This window comes from Aspergillus sclerotioniger (assembly GCF_003184525.1).
Source record: "Aspergillus sclerotioniger CBS 115572 chromosome Unknown BO94scaffold_24, whole genome shotgun sequence".
NCBI lineage: Eukaryota > Fungi > Ascomycota > Eurotiomycetes > Eurotiales > Aspergillaceae > Aspergillus > Aspergillus sclerotioniger.
Genome location: NW_020291014.1, coordinates 525,134 through 545,467, shown reverse-complemented (window position 1 = coordinate 545,467; position 20,334 = coordinate 525,134). Strand labels below are relative to the sequence as shown.

At 51.4% G+C, this 20,334-nt stretch overlaps 8 protein-coding genes across 8 annotated transcripts; 5 read left to right on the top strand and 3 right to left on the bottom strand.

Annotated features, from left to right (window-relative positions):
• Positions 1–1,625: 1,625 nt before the first annotated feature.
• BO94DRAFT_182725 (uncharacterized protein) lies at positions 1,626–3,264 on the bottom strand. Its single transcript, XM_025605983.1, has 2 exons — positions 2,648–3,264; positions 1,626–2,590 (listed from the first exon to the last, which is right to left on the bottom strand). Exons 1-2 carry the CDS (start codon positions 2,886–2,888, stop codon positions 2,097–2,099), a joined length of 735 nt encoding a protein of 244 aa, XP_025464877.1. The 5' UTR covers positions 2,889–3,264; the 3' UTR covers positions 1,626–2,096.
• A 1,333-nt stretch (positions 3,265–4,597) lies between these two features.
• Positions 4,598–5,352, top strand: BO94DRAFT_182603 (UvrD-helicase-domain-containing protein). The gene has a single exon (XM_025605982.1). The coding sequence runs from the start codon at positions 4,721–4,723 to the stop codon at positions 5,246–5,248; it is 528 nt and encodes a 175-aa protein (XP_025464876.1). The 5' UTR covers positions 4,598–4,720; the 3' UTR covers positions 5,249–5,352.
• A 1,680-nt stretch (positions 5,353–7,032) lies between these two features.
• Positions 7,033–7,873, top strand: BO94DRAFT_537760 (uncharacterized protein; the record flags this gene model as incomplete). Its single annotated transcript, XM_025612346.1, has 1 exon — positions 7,033–7,873. The coding sequence occupies one exon, from the start codon at positions 7,036–7,038 to the stop codon at positions 7,759–7,761; it is 726 nt and encodes a 241-aa protein (XP_025464875.1). The 3' UTR covers positions 7,762–7,873.
• Positions 7,874–8,712: 839 nt separating this feature from the next.
• On the bottom strand, positions 8,713–9,512 carry BO94DRAFT_537759 (uncharacterized protein). Its single transcript, XM_025612345.1, has one exon. The coding sequence runs from the start codon at positions 9,398–9,400 to the stop codon at positions 9,185–9,187; it is 216 nt and encodes a 71-aa protein (XP_025464874.1). The 5' UTR covers positions 9,401–9,512; the 3' UTR covers positions 8,713–9,184.
• A 762-nt stretch (positions 9,513–10,274) lies between these two features.
• On the top strand, positions 10,275–10,632 carry BO94DRAFT_537756 (uncharacterized protein). Its single transcript, XM_025612344.1, has 2 exons — positions 10,275–10,380; positions 10,490–10,632. Exons 1-2 carry the CDS (start codon positions 10,296–10,298, stop codon positions 10,600–10,602), a joined length of 198 nt encoding a protein of 65 aa, XP_025464873.1. The 5' UTR covers positions 10,275–10,295; the 3' UTR covers positions 10,603–10,632.
• Positions 10,633–13,278: 2,646 nt separating this feature from the next.
• On the bottom strand, positions 13,279–14,999 carry BO94DRAFT_182436 (G1/S-specific cyclin). Its single transcript, XM_025605981.1, has 2 exons — positions 14,650–14,999; positions 13,279–14,588 (listed from the first exon to the last, which is right to left on the bottom strand). The coding sequence occupies exons 1-2, from the start codon at positions 14,860–14,862 to the stop codon at positions 13,542–13,544; spliced, it is 1,260 nt and encodes a 419-aa protein (XP_025464872.1). The 5' UTR covers positions 14,863–14,999; the 3' UTR covers positions 13,279–13,541.
• Positions 15,000–16,993: 1,994 nt separating this feature from the next.
• BO94DRAFT_588279 (uncharacterized protein) lies at positions 16,994–17,297 on the top strand (the record flags this gene model as incomplete). The annotated part of the gene is made up of 2 exons (XM_025615874.1): positions 16,994–17,183; positions 17,245–17,297. 2 exons carry the CDS (start codon positions 16,994–16,996, stop codon positions 17,295–17,297), a joined length of 243 nt encoding a protein of 80 aa, XP_025464871.1.
• A 1,315-nt stretch (positions 17,298–18,612) lies between these two features.
• Positions 18,613–18,825, top strand: BO94DRAFT_471870 (uncharacterized protein; the record flags this gene model as incomplete). Its single annotated transcript, XM_025608400.1, has 1 exon — positions 18,613–18,825. A coding segment is annotated over one exon (213 nt), but the record flags the coding sequence as incomplete, so codon positions are not given.
• Positions 18,826–20,334: the final 1,509 nt, after the last annotated feature.

The following is a 20,334-nucleotide window of genomic DNA, read 5'->3' as shown; positions in this document are numbered from 1 at the left end:
AGCCTTTGTCATACACTCTCTTTGTCCCTCTCCCGCCTCTCATATATCCTGGACAACTGCCAGCCTCAGTGTCCGGTCCCTGCGGGTTATTGGATGTAACCCTTCAATGGGTTAATGCAGGTACTATGCATCTCACTGCATCCGCGACTATCACAATCACCGTGACGCCTCCATGCTGCAAGACTCAATAGTCCGACTGCGGGAGTCTGCCCACGCCGATGTGGGCAAGATCGGAATTCGCAGCAGGACTCCGTCGTGAACTGTGAAGATCAACATCAGGGAATTCTCCGCTCTGTAGAATGGTACCAGTCCTTCCAGAAACCGTCGCAACCCATGGTTCACCGCTCCTTAGTTGCGCGGTGTTGCCCACAGGTTTCGTCCTCCCAACAATCGCGCCCGCTCACTCGCTAATTCGGGGCTAAAGGCCGCTAATTCGACTAATTATGATACCAATTCACCCTGGCGCCAAGCCGTGCCGTGGTGGTCCACTCTCCAATCTCCAATGACTCTGGAAACACCGCTCATCTAATTCCATCGACCCTCGAGACAGACACCGCTGGTAGGGCGTCAGTTAGTTGTATGGCCTCACCTTACCCTCTTTGGGTTATGCATTGGAGAAGGACCACTCCTTGGTGCAGTGGGCGAGTGGTCAGCGGTGAGCAAGATATCATCCCTAGGGTCCAGGACGATCACGATTTTCAACAACCCCTATGGTTCGGCCATTCCTTCTGAACCCCGCATCGGGCTCGATCCCACGGGCGGCTATCAAGAATTTCCTTCTCGCGCCTTCAAGCAAGACACAGCATACTTTGGTATGTTCCAGTTTTCTACGATTGCGCCTCGCGGTCCCCTGCCTGATCTGGAACCAGCAAGCAGCTAGAAAGGACTGTAGAACATCTACGTCTTTCGAATCGAAGGAATGCCGGTTCTCCCGTGGAACAATTTTCATTATTATCGGTCAGTACTACTCCACAGTACGGAGAACTCCGCCCACTACCTTAGTTGGGCGCCATGAAGCGACATCCACACCCGAACCAAAAAATTTTTGTTTGGACCTGCCCTGGTCTTTTCAACTGACGTCAAATTTCGGTTACTTCATTGGTCTCCGTGCAGGGTGCCGGGGTTTGCTTGGCCTTAAAGGCTCGGATTATTAATTCCTGGTCTTTAATTCCTGGTCTATCGCATCCAATTGCTTCAAAGGTATCTCCGCATCCGGTTGGGTTAGAGGCTTTGAAAGAAAACGGTGAACCAGATCTATTCTGGTGTTGGGAAAAATAAACGAAACGGCAATTTCTCGGTCCTCTCCCTGGCTTGGCACGGCAATGGACACCCTTGAACGCGTCTGCTAGGTAAATTCCAAACATCATTTGTCCCTGATTTTCAGATATAGCACGGAGTCGCGAGCTGTCAATCTCCAAGTCACATGAAACACCCCTGCACATCAGTATGTTATGCGTCAGGATCATAGCTTATGCAGGCAAGCCGGAAGTCTAAATGATCCTCGCATATGTACTCCGTGCTGCAGGGCGCAGCGCGTGTGGCATGGTGTTCTATTCTAACGGCGAGTGGCCTGCAAGATTCCCATGGAACTGAAGGAGTATAACAAATCGGGCCAACTGCACCGTTGCCTAATGCCGTAGATGTGGTTTTTTTCCGCGGAAGAGCGAAACATCGAGGCCCCTGGGTCGGGTGCAACACTTGGGACCGGGTGTTACACAGAACTCAATCCAGACAACGGCCAGACCCTTTTGAGTCAGACCGTTGCACACCACTGTTTCGCCCCTTGCTGGGCAATTAAAACTAGAATGTTTTGGAGCGGTTTGGTCTCGACTTCAGCTGCTTGTCCAGACGGGCCGCCATTGTACCAGGTGGCACAGCAATTTACCAAGCGCATCACAAGGCGATCGTCCGACCTCGATGCATTTCACCTGCATCACGCGCACAAGCAATCTGCAGCTCGTGATGTTGCACCGTTGAGCCACATCATGCTGTTATGCAGGAATCGAACGATCAGTTGCCTGACAGTTGCATCTTACGACGAACATCATCCTTGTCATCCCTGGCTGCCTTCAGCTCTATGCTGTGATGCATTGAGGTCATTCCTCAGGCAGGTCGCCCTGAGCCTGCGTAGATATCCATTCCTCCATCAGAACCTGACGCCCCGGCTCTGCTGGCGCCTTTGTCCCGGTCCTGTCACCTTTTCTTGTGACCAACAGACATAATACCCAGCCGTAGATATTGAATCCCTCGTAATTCGTCCTGAATCGCATTTTCTTGTCCTCCTCCGCCACTTGTGGTAAAAACTCCTCATCCTTCCTCCGCTTCGATACTCGCTGCCTCTCGGGCGAGTCATCCACAGCCTGCTGCCTCTTCGTCCCAACACGTTTATCCTGATCCATATCACTCGCATGCGGAATATCCTGCATCTGCACCCCCACCCCATGATCCTCATCATCACTCTCAATCAAAATCTCCCCCTCCCCGCCAGCCCTCCTCCCCTCCCCATCCGCATCCCCAAAAACCTTCTCCCTCGTAAGCAACGAATGTCTGGTCCTCGACTCACGCAAAAACAACGCAACCTCGAAATCCTCTACACGGATTAGCCATCACACCCCCCACACCCCCAAGATATGAAAAAAACACTCACCTTCCGAAACAACATCCTTAACCACCCTCCCCTTCGTCTTCTTCCCAAATAACAACCGCTCATTCTCCTCCCGTAATTTCGGATGCACGAGAGGTCGTATCGCAGCAAAGATCCGGGGAAGGATCGGATCCGCACCTCGTGTGTTGAGGAGCCATCGTACGTCGGAGGGATTGTCTAGGTAGATCCGACATTCGAGGATCGTGTGTGAGCTTATGCGGAGGTAGCGTCGGATGGGGGCCATGAGGTGGTGCTTTGCTGGGTGGGTGGGTGGATGGGTTGGGAATTGGGCGGTTGTGGTGGTGGCGGTGGTGGTGTATGTGTGGGGTGATGTGGATTATTTTTGGAGATGAGGGGAATAAAGAAGGATGGTTGTGGTTGGTTTGGTTGTTGTTGTGGTGGAATAGATTTGTTGGAGATGGGTGTAGTGTGGTGTAATGACGTGACGTTTGTTACCCCGGAGAGCTTGGGCTTGAGCTGTGCCAAGCCTGGACTGCGGGAGGGATCTGGGCGTTGTGTTGTGCTACTACATATGTGCAGGGCAGGACAGGGATGTACATACATATTTACTTACTTACTTACATATATATGTGCATGGTATGTAGGACGGGGGTTATTTGCGCTTTGACATGTCGTATGATTTATGCGCTGGGTATATACATAGTGTGTAGGATGTAGTATGGCTGGGCTGGTGGTGGGGATTGGGTGATGGTGGCATGATGATAATGACTCTGTACGCTCCTGGGGTTTGGGGGTGTTGGGGGTAGGTGAGTATTGCATGATGGGGTTTTGTATAGGTAGGTAGGTAGGTAGGTAGGTAGGTGTGTTACTTGAGTAGTTGGGATTGATATTGTACTCTTTTCTCGGTGAGTTCTATCTGGGGATATTGTTTTCGATCTGGTTATTGGGGATGTGGATTTCGATTGCGAATAGGGATGTAGAGGTGGGTGTTTGGTGAAGCATGTATGGCGTGATTATTGTATAGTCTCCTGGATGTATGTGTCCTTTGTTTGGTATTCTGCACATGGTGCTAGGGTTATCTATGTGGTGTTGGTGGAGTTGTATTGTGTCGTGTTTGGGTGTAGTTCGGTGTTACGGAGGATTCTGGTTGGGTTCGGGTTTGGTTTTTGAGGTGGGCTGTTGCGTGAGGTCGTGGTAGCAGGGAGGTGGCTATATTAGGGTATCTGGTTATCCAGGAGAGGTAGCTGAAGTTGCGGATGGGATGTCATGATTATGGTCGTTATGGTGTTCGAGTATTGGCTGCGCGGCTTGAGTTGTCTCGGTGTCTGTCACATATGCGGGGTGAGGCTGGAGGTGGACCGATGTTGACTTGTTGAGCTGATGGAGTCTCATACAGGGTTGGCTGGAAGTTTCTAGGGTTCATCACAGGCTTATTAGTATGTTCTTGTCCTGGTTGGGAGGTTGGGGTTACTCTGTGTTTGTGTGGAAGTCGGGGTGAGAGTGGTTGTGGAGAGTATTAGTCGAGTAAATAGGTGAGAGCAATGAAGTAGGAATTATATCGTAGTAGTAGAGTCTGAAAGTCTGGTTGTAATCATAGATCTATTTGTCGCTGATTCTTTGTAAAGTGTGGAGTGAGAGTGAATGGAAGATGACGCCAATCCCCGCGGAAGAGCAGGTGGTCCGTGCGGTGTCATGGAGATGAACCACTCTCCGCATCTGTTGCTTAAATGCTGGATGGTTTTCTGGAAGATGTTTTGCATTGGTGATACCGGGGGCTCTTTAGGAGTCAATTGGCTTCGGTGTACAGGTTTCTTGTTGTGTCTAGATGGCAGCGTTGATGGCCAGTTCTACATGGGGTCCAATATATAGTTCCTGTCTCATGGGATTGCACTTACAATGGCTGACCTTTTTTTTAATAAACACAGAGGGTGCTAGTTAGCATAGGAAGTATATCTATTTTAGGTACAGAGTATACCTAGAAAGCTATCACTTCTTCACAGTTGATGAATGTCAACAGCTGCATGTCACATGACACCGCGTATCGTCCGCGTCACCGAGTGAGGCCGCAACCTCGAAACTGGACTCAGCATCACTCCAACCCATGGGTATCAAGCAATGGATCCCATCCTAGATGGTCTCAACTACGCTCAGACATCTGCCGTAGCATCGCCTGCCTCCATCCTCCAAGTCCTCGCTCCTCCGGGCTCAGGCAAGACCAAGACCTTGACCGCACGCGTCGCGTACCTCCTCGCGCATCATGGCTACCGACCACAAGATGTCATCTGCTGCACATTTACAATCAAAGCCAGCCGGGAGATGAGAGAGCGGTTGACCAAGCTGATTGGTGATGAGTTGCAAAGGAAGTTGGTTCTAGGGACGTTCCATTCGATTTGTCGGCGATATCTGGTGACGTATGGATATTTGATCGGGTTGAAGAAGGGGTTCGGCATTGCGGATTCGGGGGATAGTTTGGCTACTATCAAGGTGAGTGTCTACATTCATCTACTCTTGTACGTCCGTACTGACTTCTGCAGAGGATCGTTAAACGACTGCAGGTCGGAATCCAGCCCAACGCAGCCAGGGCAAGAATATCCCATCAGAAAGCTCACGGGGTTAGCCCGGATGAGGTGGCTGCAAAGTTAAGCAAGAACTCAAAGATCCTTGAACAAAGAGAGTTTTTCCAGGTATATCGCGAGTACGAGGCGAACCTGGCAGCTTCCAATCTTCTAGACTACGATGATCTACTTGTGCGGTGCACGGAGCTGCTTAGGAGACATCCGGAGTGTGTGTCGAACGTCCAGGCTGTCTTGGTTGATGAGTTTCAAGATACGAACCACATCCAGTATGAGTTGATGAACCTTTTTGCGTCCCAGAACCAGCGCATCACGGTCGTCGGGGATCCGGATCAAAGCATCTACGGTTTTCGATCTGCAGAGATCAAGAACCTCGGGAGAATGCAGCAGCTGTACAGGGATACCTCAGTTGTTTTATTAGAGGACAACTACCGCTCGTCTGGGTCTATCTTGGGCTCGGCGCAAGATGTCATCGAGCAAGACTCGTCCCGGCCGGCGAAGAAGCTGCAACCGACACACAGCGTGGGCACCATGCCTGTGCTTCGCAAGCTACCAAGTTCAGAGGCAGAGGCTCTGTGGATAGTGCTTGAGATCAAGCGGTGCATTGCCATGACGGGCAAACTTGTGAACTATTCGGACTTTGCTATATTGCTTCGGTCGGCTGCTCTCTCACGACAAATCGAAGCACAAATGGGAAAACACGGCATTCCGTACCGAATGGTTGGAGGCTTGAGGTTCTTCGACAGAGTTGAAATCAAGCTGCTTCTGGACTACCTCCGAGTCATCAGCCAGCCGGGTAACAGCGATGCTCTTCTACGCATCATCAATGTGCCGTCCAGGAAAATCGGAGATGAATCCGTAAACCTCCTGACGAAGGGCGCCGAGAAAGCAAAGAAGCCGCTCTGGGAGTTTATGAAGGATGTGGCTCAAGGTCGCAGCTCGACAGAGAAGCCGCTTTCAAAGCCCACCGACAACGGACTCTGCACCTTGGTCGGTCTCATTGAGTCAGCTAGACAGAAGCTCCAAGAATGTACCGATGGGTCATCTCCAAGAAAGCTTCTCGACTTCTTGATCAAGAAGCTCTCTCTTCGAGAATATCTCAAGGCAGTACATGGCTCGAACGAGGAGAACCGATGGGCCAACGTGGAAGAGCTCTTGACTCAAGCCGATGACACACCTGGGTCTGAAGACGAGGAGGCCAAGGACGAGAATCTCCCTGAGATACAGGGTCTCGAACAACAACAAGCTCATCCTGGCGAAGAGGCGCTGTCTCGCTTCTTAGCGAATGTGGCGCTGTCTACGGAGGTGCTCCCACAGGAGGGTGAAGAGGGCGACCAATCGAATGAAAAGGTCACCATATCCACCATCCATGCCGCCAAAGGCCTCGAATGGCCGGTGGTATTCGTGCCGGCCGTGTTCAACGGCATCATTCCCCATTCCCGGGCGGAAGACTCGGACGAGGAGAGAAGACTTCTCTATGTGGCCATGACCCGAGCACAAGCATTACTATACCTAAGCCACCCTCTTCGGCAATCACGCGATGGGGAGGAAACGACCTTGTCGAGCTTTCTCCCATCCAAGGTAGTAAAGGAGCGCTTTCGTTCCCTCGCACCCAAATTCAACGAGCAGGTTGTCCAAGGCATTGCAGACATACTACGCCGACCGATGCCGGATCGAGCGGCTTTGTCAGAAGGACGAGCTACCTGTGATATTCAGTACGATGATCAGTGGACAGAGGATGGTTTCGAGGCACCTGATGCGATCATCCGATGGGATGGCACCAGAGCCATGGGTGGGGAGCCCAACCCAAAAAGACAAAAGCTCAATCAGAGGCAAGCAGAATCAACAACCACGTACATGTCCTGCACCACCCAGCCGATGAATGGCTTCAACTTCTCCGTGCCTACAACTCTATCCCTGGGATTTTCGACAGCCCGCGAATACATAGCGAGCAGCGAATCACCGCCAGAGCCCGCTAGGACCACCCAATCCGAGAGCAAATCAAACGCCCTAGCCGCCAGCATCGTGGGTCGCAAGTCGGACGGACTTTCGCAGAAAACAATATCCGGCTTCTTTGGGCAGCCTTCGTCAGGCCAGAAAGGCGGTTCAGGCACGACTGGGCGCCAGGCCCCGGGCAACCGAGACGCCGTAGGGCAAACGCGTCACATTGCGCCGTCGAACTCTGAGCTAAACCGTGTGATTCCCGCAAATTACTCGACGTATCGACCGCAAGCGCCGAAGCTGCAACCGCCTCGGCCGGTTCTGGAACCTTCCGACCCGAACCGATACACTTGGTTGGCGACATCGAAGCCCATGGCAGCACAGAAACCACTCTCGCACACCAGTCAGGGACGCAGAACGGTTGTCGAGGAAACAGGCGAGGCTGGGAAAGATGCGCGGGCAAGCGAGGTTAAAAGTCTTTCAGGATCTGTCGGGGGAGCCAGGGCCGTGGCCACGTATCACACGACTACCATGTCGATGGTGCAGGCCGGGCAAACCACGACGATGCGACGGACGCTAGGGATTCGACGAAGTATGAACGGCTGGGCGGATCGTATGAAGAAAGAGAACAATGGACCGTAGCCATGCGGAGGAGAATGGGTGGCGTTTGGCGTGCAGGTATATACTGATTGTCATGAGTACCTACGGAGTATACTGAAGCTATATGATATCTGATAAAACACCAGAATGCACTTTGAAACTATCTATCTTCCTGTACTTCCCTAGATAGCCTACTAGTTCCTAGGACATTAAATTATTATGCCACGCATAACCCTTCACAAATCACACCCACTAACCCAAAATAGCACCCCCATCCATCATCAGCATCACCCATCCCATCACTCATCACTCAACCCTCACCACCTCCCTCCCTATGACCTACAAATGATGTATGCACCTACATACATACATAACAAACATACGTACAATCCCGCACTGCACCGCACTGCCATAAATCCCATTCAGGAACCCCCACAGCAAGCCCGGCCAGCCACTCCCGCCTCACTTTATTCAGTTCCCCGACAGCACCTCAGCATCACTACACAACCTAACCTAATCCGTTCTAGGCGATGACCTGGCAGGGGGTGTATGAGTCAGGTGTTATGTAAGCGTGCAGATACCTAGTACCACACAGTTGGCAGTGGGTTATACGTGATGGATATTTAGGATTTGATTGGTTAGGTAGGTGTATTTGTTTATGGGGATGGGTGTGATAAGCTAGGCACTGTACTTTGTGAAGACCGTTCTATTCCGAATTAATATTGTAGCGGTGTAAGTACGACATCATCTGATTAGTTTCTTGGTAGGGGTTGGGTTTGGGGGACTAGGATGGATGTTGACTAGTTGGTGTTTAGTGGTTCTCCAGGAGTCCAGATGGAGTATGGAGTAGGAGTGGTGGTAATAATATAATGGAGTGAAGCGAGTTGGTCTACGTACTAATCTATTTAGAAGATAGTTGCGGAGTAGCTAGGTACCTAGCTAACCAGGTAAATATAGGTGGTAGACTAGATTGGAAATGATGATAATAAGCTTGGAACTATCTCTTCCTACTCCGTACTCCGTACTCGGTATGTTTGGGGAATAGGTATCTACACCGCAACGGTTGAGGAGACAACCTCAATAATCGGCCGGGCTGGCTGATAAAGTGTGGTTCTTATTGCAACTAGAGAAGTCTACGGGTTGGAGATCCTCCTGAGACGGTTGAGTACACGGCATGAGGATTATTCGACCACAGCAACTTCCCTAGGTAGCTCAGGATGGGTCTTCGTACTTTGTCCGTGTGACGGAGCAGTAGTACCACAAGTCCACGACGGACCTGCCAGCTAAGTTCGTTCCATAGTTAGTAAAATGTGTGATCCACTTGGGAGGAGGTCTCGACTGGGAGCTGGCTGGCCTGAGGTATTTCCTGGATGTCCATCACGTCCCTGTTTAGGTCGAGGGATTCAATACCCGTAATATTGGTATGTTATTAATAGCTGAGACTGTCAGGTGATTTGGTCGTGTATCAGGCTGTAAGAAACCGCTGTTGATACCAGTGGGGGCCAATGACAGACCCCATCCCTGGTTTTTCTGGTGTAAGAATCCTGACCAGGCGAGACGGGACGAAACGGGCAGCAACAGCCAGCCAGTTGGTGGAATGACGGTCAGCCTCGTACCGCCACATCACCGCGGCCCCAGTGCCAGCAGAAGCAATGCGAAAGGGGCAGGCAACAAGGGCCATCGGCACCACCGTCATCAGGCAATGCTCAGGAGACGGTAGAAGACGGGGAGAAAGTGGGCGACTGTGGCTGGAGAGGCTGGACAGCCCGACAGGAGCCTGGGCGCAGGCTCCCTTCAGGCCCCGGGCTTAGGCTCGACACTCCTATCAGAATCGACCCCAAACCCAATTGAAACACTTACTCATCCATCATCACGAATCATCCGGTTTGCTGCCTCGTCTTCGTCCTCGGGGTCGCCCCCTGGCAGCGGGCAGTGGACCCGGGCGAGTTTGAGGCTTCGACGAGGGTTCCAGACATTCGATTTCCTTTTGGATTGGGGCCATGACGTCTGTTGGAGTGTCTAGATCGACGGTGATGCTTTGTAGGCTGTAGCTGTAGGTAGCTGTAGGTGTAGGCTGTAACCTACTAGGTAGGAAGATGGAGCAGGCAGGGCAGCAGAGGCACTAGTCAGTCTGCAAGATGATCGATCTGCCTTTCTTTTCTCTGGGGGAGACTAGTCACTAGAGAGGATACTCGGTAATCCAAGGTGGATGATGCCGTTATACTTCCTTCCTTTTCTGGGGGAAACATACAAAAGCCTCCGGCCGTCCGTCATTCTTTCATTCTTCACTCACCACAACTGATCTCGATCACTGTTACTATTACTATTGACTGCAACCCTCTCAACCTCCATCTCCTTGATCCTTTTCTCGTCTTGCTTCGTACGCCTCGTCTTCTGGCCTCGTACTGAGCCTTGCTCCGCCACGACTCTCATCCTTATATATACCTCCCTCTAGTCTCAACCGTCGACCTCACTTCTTCATCTTCCTCAGATATCCACTATCTACCAATCTATCTCTACTTATCAATCTATCCATCTTTCCATCTATCATCCATCTATCTTCTCTCATCACCAACATGCCTCACAAAGGAAACGACTCCAACTCTACTCTGTCCAGCAGTGGCAGTAGCGGTGACCGGGTCGTCGTCACAGACATGCGAGGTATGCTTCCCCATCATTTCCATATCTTCTTCATATCTCATATCCCATATCCATTCCCCATATCCACAGAATATATCGTTACTAGTTCTCAACTAACACCTCTCCATAGGCCCCAATGCTGTCCCACGCCGTACACAACCCCCGGTCATTGTTCACAACCGGGGAGGTCAGATCTACGATGAAACACGCCCTTCTGATTGGGACAAGCAGCGCTGGAAGTAAATGGCCGAAGCGCTGCTGGGCCGCTGCTTGTCCGCTGCTGGCAGCTGCTGGCAGCTGCTGGGACTATTGTCGCCGGCTCGGCCGATTATCCGCGCGGCTTCATCCAAAAGTGAGGCGACCGATCGACAGCTGGTCTGTCGACTATCTTTTCGGCGTCTCTCGTTCTCGACCGGCAACCGACGGATGACATCCCTGACTATGATGCTTCTCGTCGCTGTCGGTTCCCTTGTCTGCTGCTCGACCGATTCTCTTTCCCGACCTTGTACACTATTTTGTCTTGATGTTTTCGGCTCCCGATGCGATGCTCTTGTATGATTTCTTCCCCCTTTCGGAGTTTGGTGTTCCTGTTCTCGGTGCCTCCTCACACCACTGCAATGAGGCACACGTGTTACCTCTCCATCCCATCACGGGCTCGAACTCTAAACCGGGCCTGTCTGATTCTCGAGACCGCGACGACGGCATAGTCCCGCCAACCCTTGCTTCTGCCGTCCCTCGCCAGCAGCAGCGTTCCTTTCTTTCTGTCTGTACAGTATCGTGATTATACTTTTGCTACTTCAGTTCTGCTTTTGTCCGTCCGCATAGCGTGGGTTTGATTTTGTTGGACTGCTTTCGGCTCTGTTCCGTCCCGTCCTGTCCTAATTATGCGCTTCATGTCATGTCATGTCATTCCTTTATTCGCTCGTTCGTTGTCCGTCCGACTCCAACGCGGAGTCTGCATCGCCTATACTTAGGCCATGACCGTTGCCGACCGGCCCAGTCTGGGCGGGTGGAGGTCTGCGCTGGTCGCGACCACCACCACTACTACGATCTACTGTTCAACTATTCGGGGGTCTCTCTGCCGATTTCGGATGGTTAATATCTGTCACATCTACATTTACAGGACTTACTTAGACAAGTGAGGTTGTACCAGAATTAATGTTATACTACACTACTATCGTGACTTTCGTAACATACCAGCACACCCAGCAACCATTTCCAACCCTCTGCAACAACCAGACTAACCTAATTCATCACCCACTGCATCCTGCAAAGCTACATAGTTAGCTAGACTCTAGAAAGATAGGAACCAAGTAAACCTCCGACCACGACCTTCCCCGCATTCTTCCCCGTGACAGGACATGACCTGACACATACCCACAGAGCGCGTCTTTACTCCCTCCCTACATTACATCCTGTACTATGAGTTGGCAGTTGGCACATACCTAACCCAGACAGAAGAGTCCAGAGCTACTGCAACCAGCGAAAGCAGGATTACCACATGACTACATACCACTCTGTCCGTGCCGTGCTGCAGCCCAGGCAGATACCCAGGCAGACAGACAAGCTAGGCAACATGTCATTACCATCTAGGCAGACAACCAGGCAGACAAGCCCAGGCAGACAAGCCCAGGCAGACAAGCCCAGGCAGACAAGCCACAGTGTAGACAGTGTAAGTAATATTGTATGTAGGTAGGCAGCAGTAGCACCACCACCATCAAGCACCAACGGCTAGGCATTCACGCAGGCAGGCAGGCAGTCAGACAGGTTGGTTGACAGGTTGACAGGTTGACAGGCTGGGCGGGTCGGCTACCTACAGCAACAGCTACAACCTACCTAGGTAGACAGCATCGCATCTGCCATCTCACGCTAATAAATAAAAAAGGGATGTGGTACGTACGTACTGGAATTGGTGAATTGCATGCATCATACATACGTACATGTAGGATATGGCGTGGCAGGTTTGTATGGGATGGGGAAAGAAACCGGAAGGATGGGATGGGATGGGATGGGGGAACAGATGATGTGATTAGGGACTTTCAGGATGCGTAGACAGGTGGTAGATACGTATATACGGAGTACGCCTAGCTAGGTAGCTACACACGATTGACCTAGGGACAAAACTAGCCAAGACGGATTTTGTCCAAGGTGGACTGGTCTGGTCTGGTCGGGTATACTTGCACGCGTTTGGGGTGTGGGGATGGTGACTATCTTTCTTTATAGTATTGAGAAAGGAGTTACTGTACTAATCGGGGTATGTATGTCCAAAGGTTCCAACACCTGTCTTTCCGGGAGAAAGCAACTGCAGGACGGAACGAAAGAAAGGTAATCAGAGGAAGGGAAGATATCATCCGCGATGAGTAGAAAGAAGGAAAGCCAGGTATGTAGTAATGGAATGGTCAATTTTCATCACCGGTCCATATGGATAGTTCTTCGGCTCGGTCTCCAACGATTAAATAACAAATTCATATCTGTTTGGTTTTCTCTTTATTTTCCTCCCCGGACCACACAGATTTTTTTGGTCGGTTTTGACAAGGTTCTTTTCTGCTTTTTTTGGGGGACCTCATTCCACCAGGAAGAAAACAGAGGCCATGCTCGAGGCATGGGGCAGGTAGGAGCCTGCGTGTATAGAAGAAAACATGGGGGCAGAGGTTAAGCCACATTAATGTTCTTTACGAAGGGATGTGAGGGAAAGGGATACCGAGGGGTGAAGGGTAGGGTAAGGGTCAAGGGGTAGAGGGGGAATAGGGGAAAGAAACGAAACAAAAATGAAACCCAGCTCGGCATCGCAGGCCACCGAAGGGAGCGCGGAAATTGGAGACGCTACCCACGATTTGGCAGGGTGAAAAAAGAAATGCAAATGGACTCGAACGGCTCGCGCTTGCAATGCTAGTTATAGAGAAAATGACAAGCTGAATGCAACTGGGTTCACCCAAGAGAAAATATGCGGAACACAAGGAGATGGGGTATGCAATTTTTAGACAAGGAACAAGACGAAAGTAGAACGAAATTGAAGGCGAAAATCCAATTATGTATGGTAACTGGCGAACCACGGAATTGGTTCAGACAAGGAAACCAGATTGGCGGCTATGGCACAAGATGCGAAATACATCGGATGTAGGTATCGAGCAATATGTTGGTATATTATTGACGAGAAACTTCCTCAATCTCCCAAGTCCGGTTCAGTAACCGGTGCTGAAGGACATTTGGGGCTGGAGAAATTGTTGGGGGTACGTGGCCTCCTGCGTGTAGGCGTGCGAGTTGACATACTGCATGCTGGGCGGCGTCGGCGATGGCGAGCAAGCAGTAGCTGCTGCTGCTGCTGCCCCTTTGGCAAAGGTGGGATTGCCACCGTTGGCAAAGACCTCGTTCTCGGGTGTGATTGGCGGCGTGATATAACCGTGCGCCATGGTTGATGATTGATTGGCTTTCTGCGGTGTAGCAAGCCCAATCTCGCCCTCGTATGGCTTGGGCTCGGGTTGGACAACTTCCGTTTGCGGGCTGGGCGGCGTGTAGCTTGCAATCGACGCTTGACGAGCGAGGAATTGCTCGAGCACCTTGGACACACGGGAGTAGTGAGCCGAGGAGTACTTCCTGGAGAGCACCTGGGAGGGTTGGTGAAGCTGCTGCGACAAGCCCACAAGCGTCATTGAGTCGTACTGGGATGCCCATTCTGTGTGACGGGGCTGGGTCCGGTTCAGGATGCACCGCGCGAGAGCTAGCGAGGCCCGGGCCAAATCAGACGAGGGCTTGGAGACAAAGTCCCGATGGAATAGGGAGATTTCCGAAATGTACAATGCCAAGTGCTCAACTTCAGCATCATACGCACAGTCCATCACGGCCATTTGGAGGAAGTTGTCCACCGTCGGGTGTCCGATGGTCCATCCCAGAGTCTGCAACACATGCCATTCCATCTGGATGAACATGTCGTCATCATACAAGGAACAGCACATTGACTTGAGTTCTTTGATGGTCGGCACGCGGTCCTTCTTGTCGCCGTACTTGGATGCGATGAGCAAGGCGGCGCACCCAACCAACTGATAGTGCCTCTTGTAGACGACCCGTTTCGAGCAGTACCGGTCGAGCAGGTTGATGGTCAGGAACAGGGTTGACGGCAAGAGCTGGAAAGCAGTGTGGGCTTCGATCAGGAAGTCGAGGAGGTATGGACGCATGAACCACTGGATCTCGGTCTGGATGTCGATCGACTCAACATCTGGAAGTGTAGCAGCCTATAATTTAAACAGAAATTAGCCGGGATCGTCTCGGGACCAGGAGACAAAGGCAACCAACATCCATGTCCAGCATGTGCGCCAGAACGTCATCACGGAATTCGTCGCTAGTAATCTTGGACAGCTGTTCCGCCATGGCGTACTGACGCTCGCGAGCCATCAACTTTGCGTGTTCTTTGGGATCCATGCGCGGCGCAGGAAACTCGTCGTAGGATTCCACGAAGAAAGTATCGCAGGGCTGATAGCTGGACGTAGGGCGCTTCTGGTAAGCCATGATGCCGGACTGGTATTAAAGTCGGACCAAATGGATTCAAAGAGTGGACCTGATAACGGGGTCGATCAGGAAACGACGGAGGTGAGAGAATGACAGTCGTCGGATTAGGCGATTAATGAGTGGAATTAGTTGGGAGAATATTAATGAATGGCCAGTAGAGACGATAGCCTGGGTACTGGAAAGGGGAAGGATGGCGAGACAGCAGGAGCGGAGCCTTGGAGGACCGGAGCTAAATGAGTGTATATTAGTATAACGTAATATTAATATAACAAACTGAAGGAAATGTGCAAAAGAGCGTCAAGTGCAAAGGAGGGCAAAGTAGATATAGTGGGTAAAGAAAGGTTTAAGGAAGGTGAAGGAGTGGTTTGCAAGTGAGGAAGCCCAGAGAATCGAGGGCGAAGAAGGGATTCCCCGGGGATAAAGTATACTAACCCAGATTAAAGGCCTTCGGGCAGAGGGCACGGTACAACCCTTACCGTGACGGCGTGTCTGGCATCTAGGCTGGCTCAGAAGCAGGCAGGAATGATCCGGTGAGATGGACTCTGTGGGATACCAGTCCGAAAAACGAAGAACGAGTGAACGCCTTCGCCCTAGGAACCGATGCTTGAACTGGCAAGCCTGGGAGTGCTCCGGAATGTGGAACAGGAGCACAGGCACGAACCCTATGAAGGGATGGGGATATCGTCAGGGAGGGGGGGATTAAAGTGCAAAAAGAATGACCTCCACATACAGTTTGCAATCCACTGTCTTTTGAGCGTCCCTGTACAGGACTGGAATGGTGTTGCGAGAGGGAGAAGCGCTTAGAGAGCCAAAATCCACATTAAAAGGAGTGAGGCTAAATCGAGGCCAAGGAGATATTAATCAAGAAAACCTGTCTTCGGAAGCATAAGAAAAGAACTGTCAGCCATCATCCGAACCGTCACTTTTCTTGGTCTTTTGAGTAAAAAACTGAAAGGCAAGCAAGCTTCTGGTCTCCCAATGCATGAGGGCTCGGGTCGTCCCCGTCAAATATGCACGAGCTGGGCTACGCATTCTTCTTCAGGGCACATGAGCGCCTCCCCCTTCGATCGATTCACCTCGTTGCTGAAGAAGAAAAGGGCGATCTTCTCCCCTAGGCGACACGATATGTTGAATAAAGAGGCCCTCAGACGGGCGGAGAATTCGTCCAAATTGCAGTACTCCGTATGTGTCTTCCTTCCACTCCACTCAATGAGCCATTGCCCACGATGTCCAACCCAGACGCAATTCCGTTGTTTGATCCTCATCCATCACCCAGCACTTCCATTGTGATAATTCCATAATACGGTTGCGATCATCTCAGAACTCCTGGGTGACTTCCAGGCCTCGAAAATGGGAGCCCCGAATGTCGGACAAGCAATTGTTGACTTCACTCGAATTGGTCTCTTTGGATATTCGCCGTGGACTTGCAGGGAGCTTCACCGAGATCAATTCCACTTGGAGCCCATGGTAGGTTGAGCTACCATTCGAGATGCTCTTCCCTCCCATATAGACGCCCGCAGCTCCGACCAATCAAGTAGGGGGAAAAGGGGGTGAAGAAGGACTCAGGAAAAGAAAAGTCTATGCTCACCTCCCAAAGGATCACGACCAAAATATATCATGTACAGAAAGCCTCGAAGAAAAGAATAAACCCTTCTTGTCGCTCTTCTAACCGGCAGAAGCTGAATCAGGGGAATCTAACCGTCGATGTCACGGATAGGGCACCGGCAGTCGGATAAGAGGAAAATCGCCGTTTGAGTTAACAAACGTCGAAAAGGGCAGACGTCGAAGCGAGAGCTGACGGACACGGCTCGACTGGAGAGCTGGTGCAACTGGCTGAAATGAAGCCGACTGTTATAGTTCAGTCAACGGGATCTCTGCCTTGTAGACCAGTCTCAGATCTCTCCAAAGGAATTGGCGGGTGGTAAGAAAAAGGGGGAGGAGGGGAAGGAAGGGAGAGGAGGTGAAGATAAGAAGAATGAGGAGGAGAGAAAAGTGAGGAGGAGCTGCTCTCTCTCCAGACGGGTGTAATAGAAGAAAAGAAAAAGGGAAATTCAGAGATGGGACGAGGGCCGGAGATAGAAGTCTCGAGAGGATCGCTGCAGGTTAGCTCGCCCACGCTGTATCGTAAACCATGACGCTTTTCCCGTATGAGGCGTGGTACGGAGTAATGGTATCGCGTACCGAGGCTGGGGGGGTAAGCGTATGGTCCGGTTTCGGTTTCATCTCGTTTTCAACGATACCTCACTTTGCGGGCGCTCTCGACACCTCTTCCGCCGGCGATCGAGGCCAGAACTTCCATTCCCTCCAGTTCGTGTTCAAAGGTACGCATCAAACATGATGCCTGTGAAACAATTCTAGAAGGGACTACGACTACAAACGAAGTCGATACGTCGTCTGTTGCTCTCCATCGAGTTGTGGAACGGTTGGATGTGTAGAGACCGGGCGCAGGTGTATCTTACTGAATCATTACCGAGACAGTGATGGAAATTGAGTCCTCATAAACCAGAATGGCAGAATCACATCGTGAGGTGAGGTCTCCTTTTGCAGAACCTCGCATCGGGTAGACCTTGGACCTAACGCGGCCTGAGCCCGGAGGAACGGCCCTTACTGTAAAAAGGGAAAGTCTAATACCCTAGGTACATACATACAGGCAAGTACGTAAGGGTATGGATGCGGTACGGCGGTCGAGAAGAGACAGTGGGAGATACTGGCAGATACTGGGGCGGGTATGCCACTGTCTACGGAGTAGGGACTCCGTATTAGGAGGTCTCGTTTTGTCTGGGACCAGGCGACATCCAGGAGGGGCACCGGCATCATCACTTTCCATGATACCTTTCAACCATTCTCATCCACTGTTTCTATTGAGGTGGTAGTAAGTTCTCTCCGGGGGTTGACGTTGCAGCTTGCCATCCCAGGCGGAGATTGACTTTCTTTGCTTTCGGCCTGTACCAGACGACTGGTCTCGGTTCACCCGTAGGGAGACACCTGTTTTTCGATGGCGGCCTCTCGACCCTCTAAACCTGCACAAGTCCCAGCACCAGCGCTCCTTCGGTGGGCTTCGGGGTGGGGTGATCTCCGTCGTCACCAGCCAGTCCTCACCAGCCATTGCCTCCCTGATTCAGGCCAGGAACACCTCCGGTCCTTGGCTCCGTCACCTTTCTTTTTCTTTTTCTCCTTCTGGGCCCCTCGGATGCGACCAGAGGCGTACCGGGTTGGTATCATTAATCCAGCTGGGATGATGCTGCGACTCTAGTGTGAGCTGTGTCAGTTGCGCTTAGTAGGCTGGAGACGAGTCGGCAACATTTGTGGGCTGCGGTCTGCAACATGACGATTCACTAGTCCGGAGGCCCTACTTACGCCGTCGTTATCGACTTCTTAATCTATTTTGTCGTCGTTGAAATGTGATCCTGATACGACAGCACAGGACAGGTCGATCGTGCAATTGACTGTCCCGGTCCCTGCAACCATCTATCCATCTATCCATCTATCTCTTTCTCCTGGACTAGGGTCGGGCAACTCTACCCATCTATCCTTCAGCATATCATAAGGACGTAATGCGATTTGACGACCGTTCGGCTTTACCCACAATGCGGAGTAGCCGACTGGAACTTTTCAGCTGGCGACTGTCCGTAATCATGTATGTAAGTATGTAAGTATCTCCGTACATACAGTAAGTATTACTTGCTTTACTTCTTGGGTACTATCAGACTGCCACATCCGTCCATAGTGGAAAGGATTAGAGTAGGAGCGGTCGCGTCCCAGAGGCTTCCATCGCCGTCATCGACTGCTGACTGGCTCAACCCGCAATGGGCTACGGTACATCGCGTATTCTGCTGCGACCATTCACATCCAGTCGCCGCCACGATTGCTGCTCACCCTCGTCGGAGGCTTGTTGCACAGCTCGTGATCCGTCAACTTGGACCTCTTTGGACCCTTTGTAGTTTGCTGGTCTCTTTGTCTTGATGGCAACGAGGGGTTTTCACCTCAACCCCAAAGCAGATCATATGCAGATGATCCGCGGGAGAGGGGTAGGCAGCATCCCGGTCCATGGTACGCAGGGCAATGACTCTTCTTGTTTCAATCTACCTCTCCAGCCCGTTGACACCGCCAACTCTCCTTGGGTGCAACCAGGACATTGACCATTGAGCATAGATGGTCATATGGCGACATCAGAAGAAGTACTACACGGTCTGCGGAGCAAGGCAGCATCCAGTAATCACGGTAGGAGAGATCATATACGGATGTTATTACCCGTCAATATTGGCCATGCCGATTCCCCGACATATCGCAGGCATTTGTTAAGGTTCTGTGCCCGCCAGAAACCGAGTGCCACTGCTGCAGAGCTGCTGCATTTGCGCAAGATGGGCCGAGCATCCCGTACCAACGCTCCATTTGAGTTCCTGACGCAGGTTCCTTGCGGGGAAGTCCTTCCGCCACTTGCCAGCCAATGGCCTGGGATGGCCGAGATCTGACCTCGCGTCGGTGGTGGTATCTTGGATGCTACAGAAACGACTATAGGATCACGACGATTGATAAAGGATCGACTTAGCTGGAAATTTTACGTAGAGCAGGACGACCCGTGGACATGGCACATGTGGGCGAGCCGGCCATCAGTGACACGCAGGCTACCTGTCAAAATCTAACAGATGGGTAACGATTGCCTACCATTCAATCATCCACCGCAATAAAGAAGACTCATAGTGGAGGATACCGTACTACCTTTTGGCTCGCTTACTCTAGTTTCTGGAAGGCAAGATACCCATGGTAGGCTTCAAGGGAGCAAGGGAGTCTAACTCGGAAGGCTGGCTGAAAAGTCTCAACTATCAAAGCTAATAATCTCTTGAAAGCGTGAAGTATCACACGGAATTGGATAGATTCACTGCGAGCTTTGTTGACCTGGCTAGAACGCCCTTGACACCGGTCTCGAGCCTCGAATGCCCGTATTCGACATCATCCCTGGTCCTTAACCGCCATGCTCATTGAGAAGGCGGGAGTGGCTGAGACGGGCTGACATCGTTGCTTGTCATTTGTCCGCCCCCACCGAGCTTCATGTCTCTTGCATCTGTTACTGTCTTACTGCCATTATTTGGGGTGGCTAGCTCTCGTAGTCCAGCAGTCACAATTGCAGGCTTTCCTTGCTTGGGGTTGATTTTCCCCTGTCTTTGATCTCTCCCCAGTGGGTCGTGCTGGTGACTCCGGAATGCATGCGGCCTGGTCCTGTGATACCGGCCAGAATAGTATCGTATCAACTGGTTCTTATCGTGGGGGAATGCTGGGTATGAAACATTCTCATCAGCTACCTACCTACGCCAACCGAAAGGAGCATCTATGTCATCAATGACGGATCAGCCCATTCAAAGCTGGAGTCTTTCAAAACCTCGAGAATAACCAACAATAGGGGGTAAAAGGGGTAAATAGTGCGGACGAGGATGTTTGCTCCAACACGAACCTGCCAGCCGATCATGGGTCAGT

Coding starts and splice junctions, on each gene's coding strand:
- BO94DRAFT_182725 (XM_025605983.1), bottom strand. CDS start 2,888: ATGGCCCCCATCCGACGCTACCTCCGCATAAGCTCACACACGATCCTC. Junction 2,591..2,647: donor TAAGGATGTTGTTTCGGAAG/GTGAGTGTTTTT, acceptor TAATCCGTGTAG/AGGATTTCGAGGTTGCGTTG.
- BO94DRAFT_182603 (XM_025605982.1), top strand. CDS start 4,721: ATGGATCCCATCCTAGATGGTCTCAACTACGCTCAGACATCTGCCGTA.
- BO94DRAFT_182436 (XM_025605981.1), bottom strand. CDS start 14,862: ATGGCTTACCAGAAGCGCCCTACGTCCAGCTATCAGCCCTGCGATACT. Junction 14,589..14,649: donor CGCACATGCTGGACATGGAT/GTTGGTTGCCTT, acceptor TTTAAATTATAG/GCTGCTACACTTCCAGATGT.
- BO94DRAFT_537756 (XM_025612344.1), top strand. CDS start 10,296: ATGCCTCACAAAGGAAACGACTCCAACTCTACTCTGTCCAGCAGTGGC. Junction 10,381..10,489: donor CGTCGTCACAGACATGCGAG/GTATGCTTCCCC, acceptor ACCTCTCCATAG/GCCCCAATGCTGTCCCACGC.
- BO94DRAFT_537759 (XM_025612345.1), bottom strand. CDS start 9,400: ATGGCCCTTGTTGCCTGCCCCTTTCGCATTGCTTCTGCTGGCACTGGG.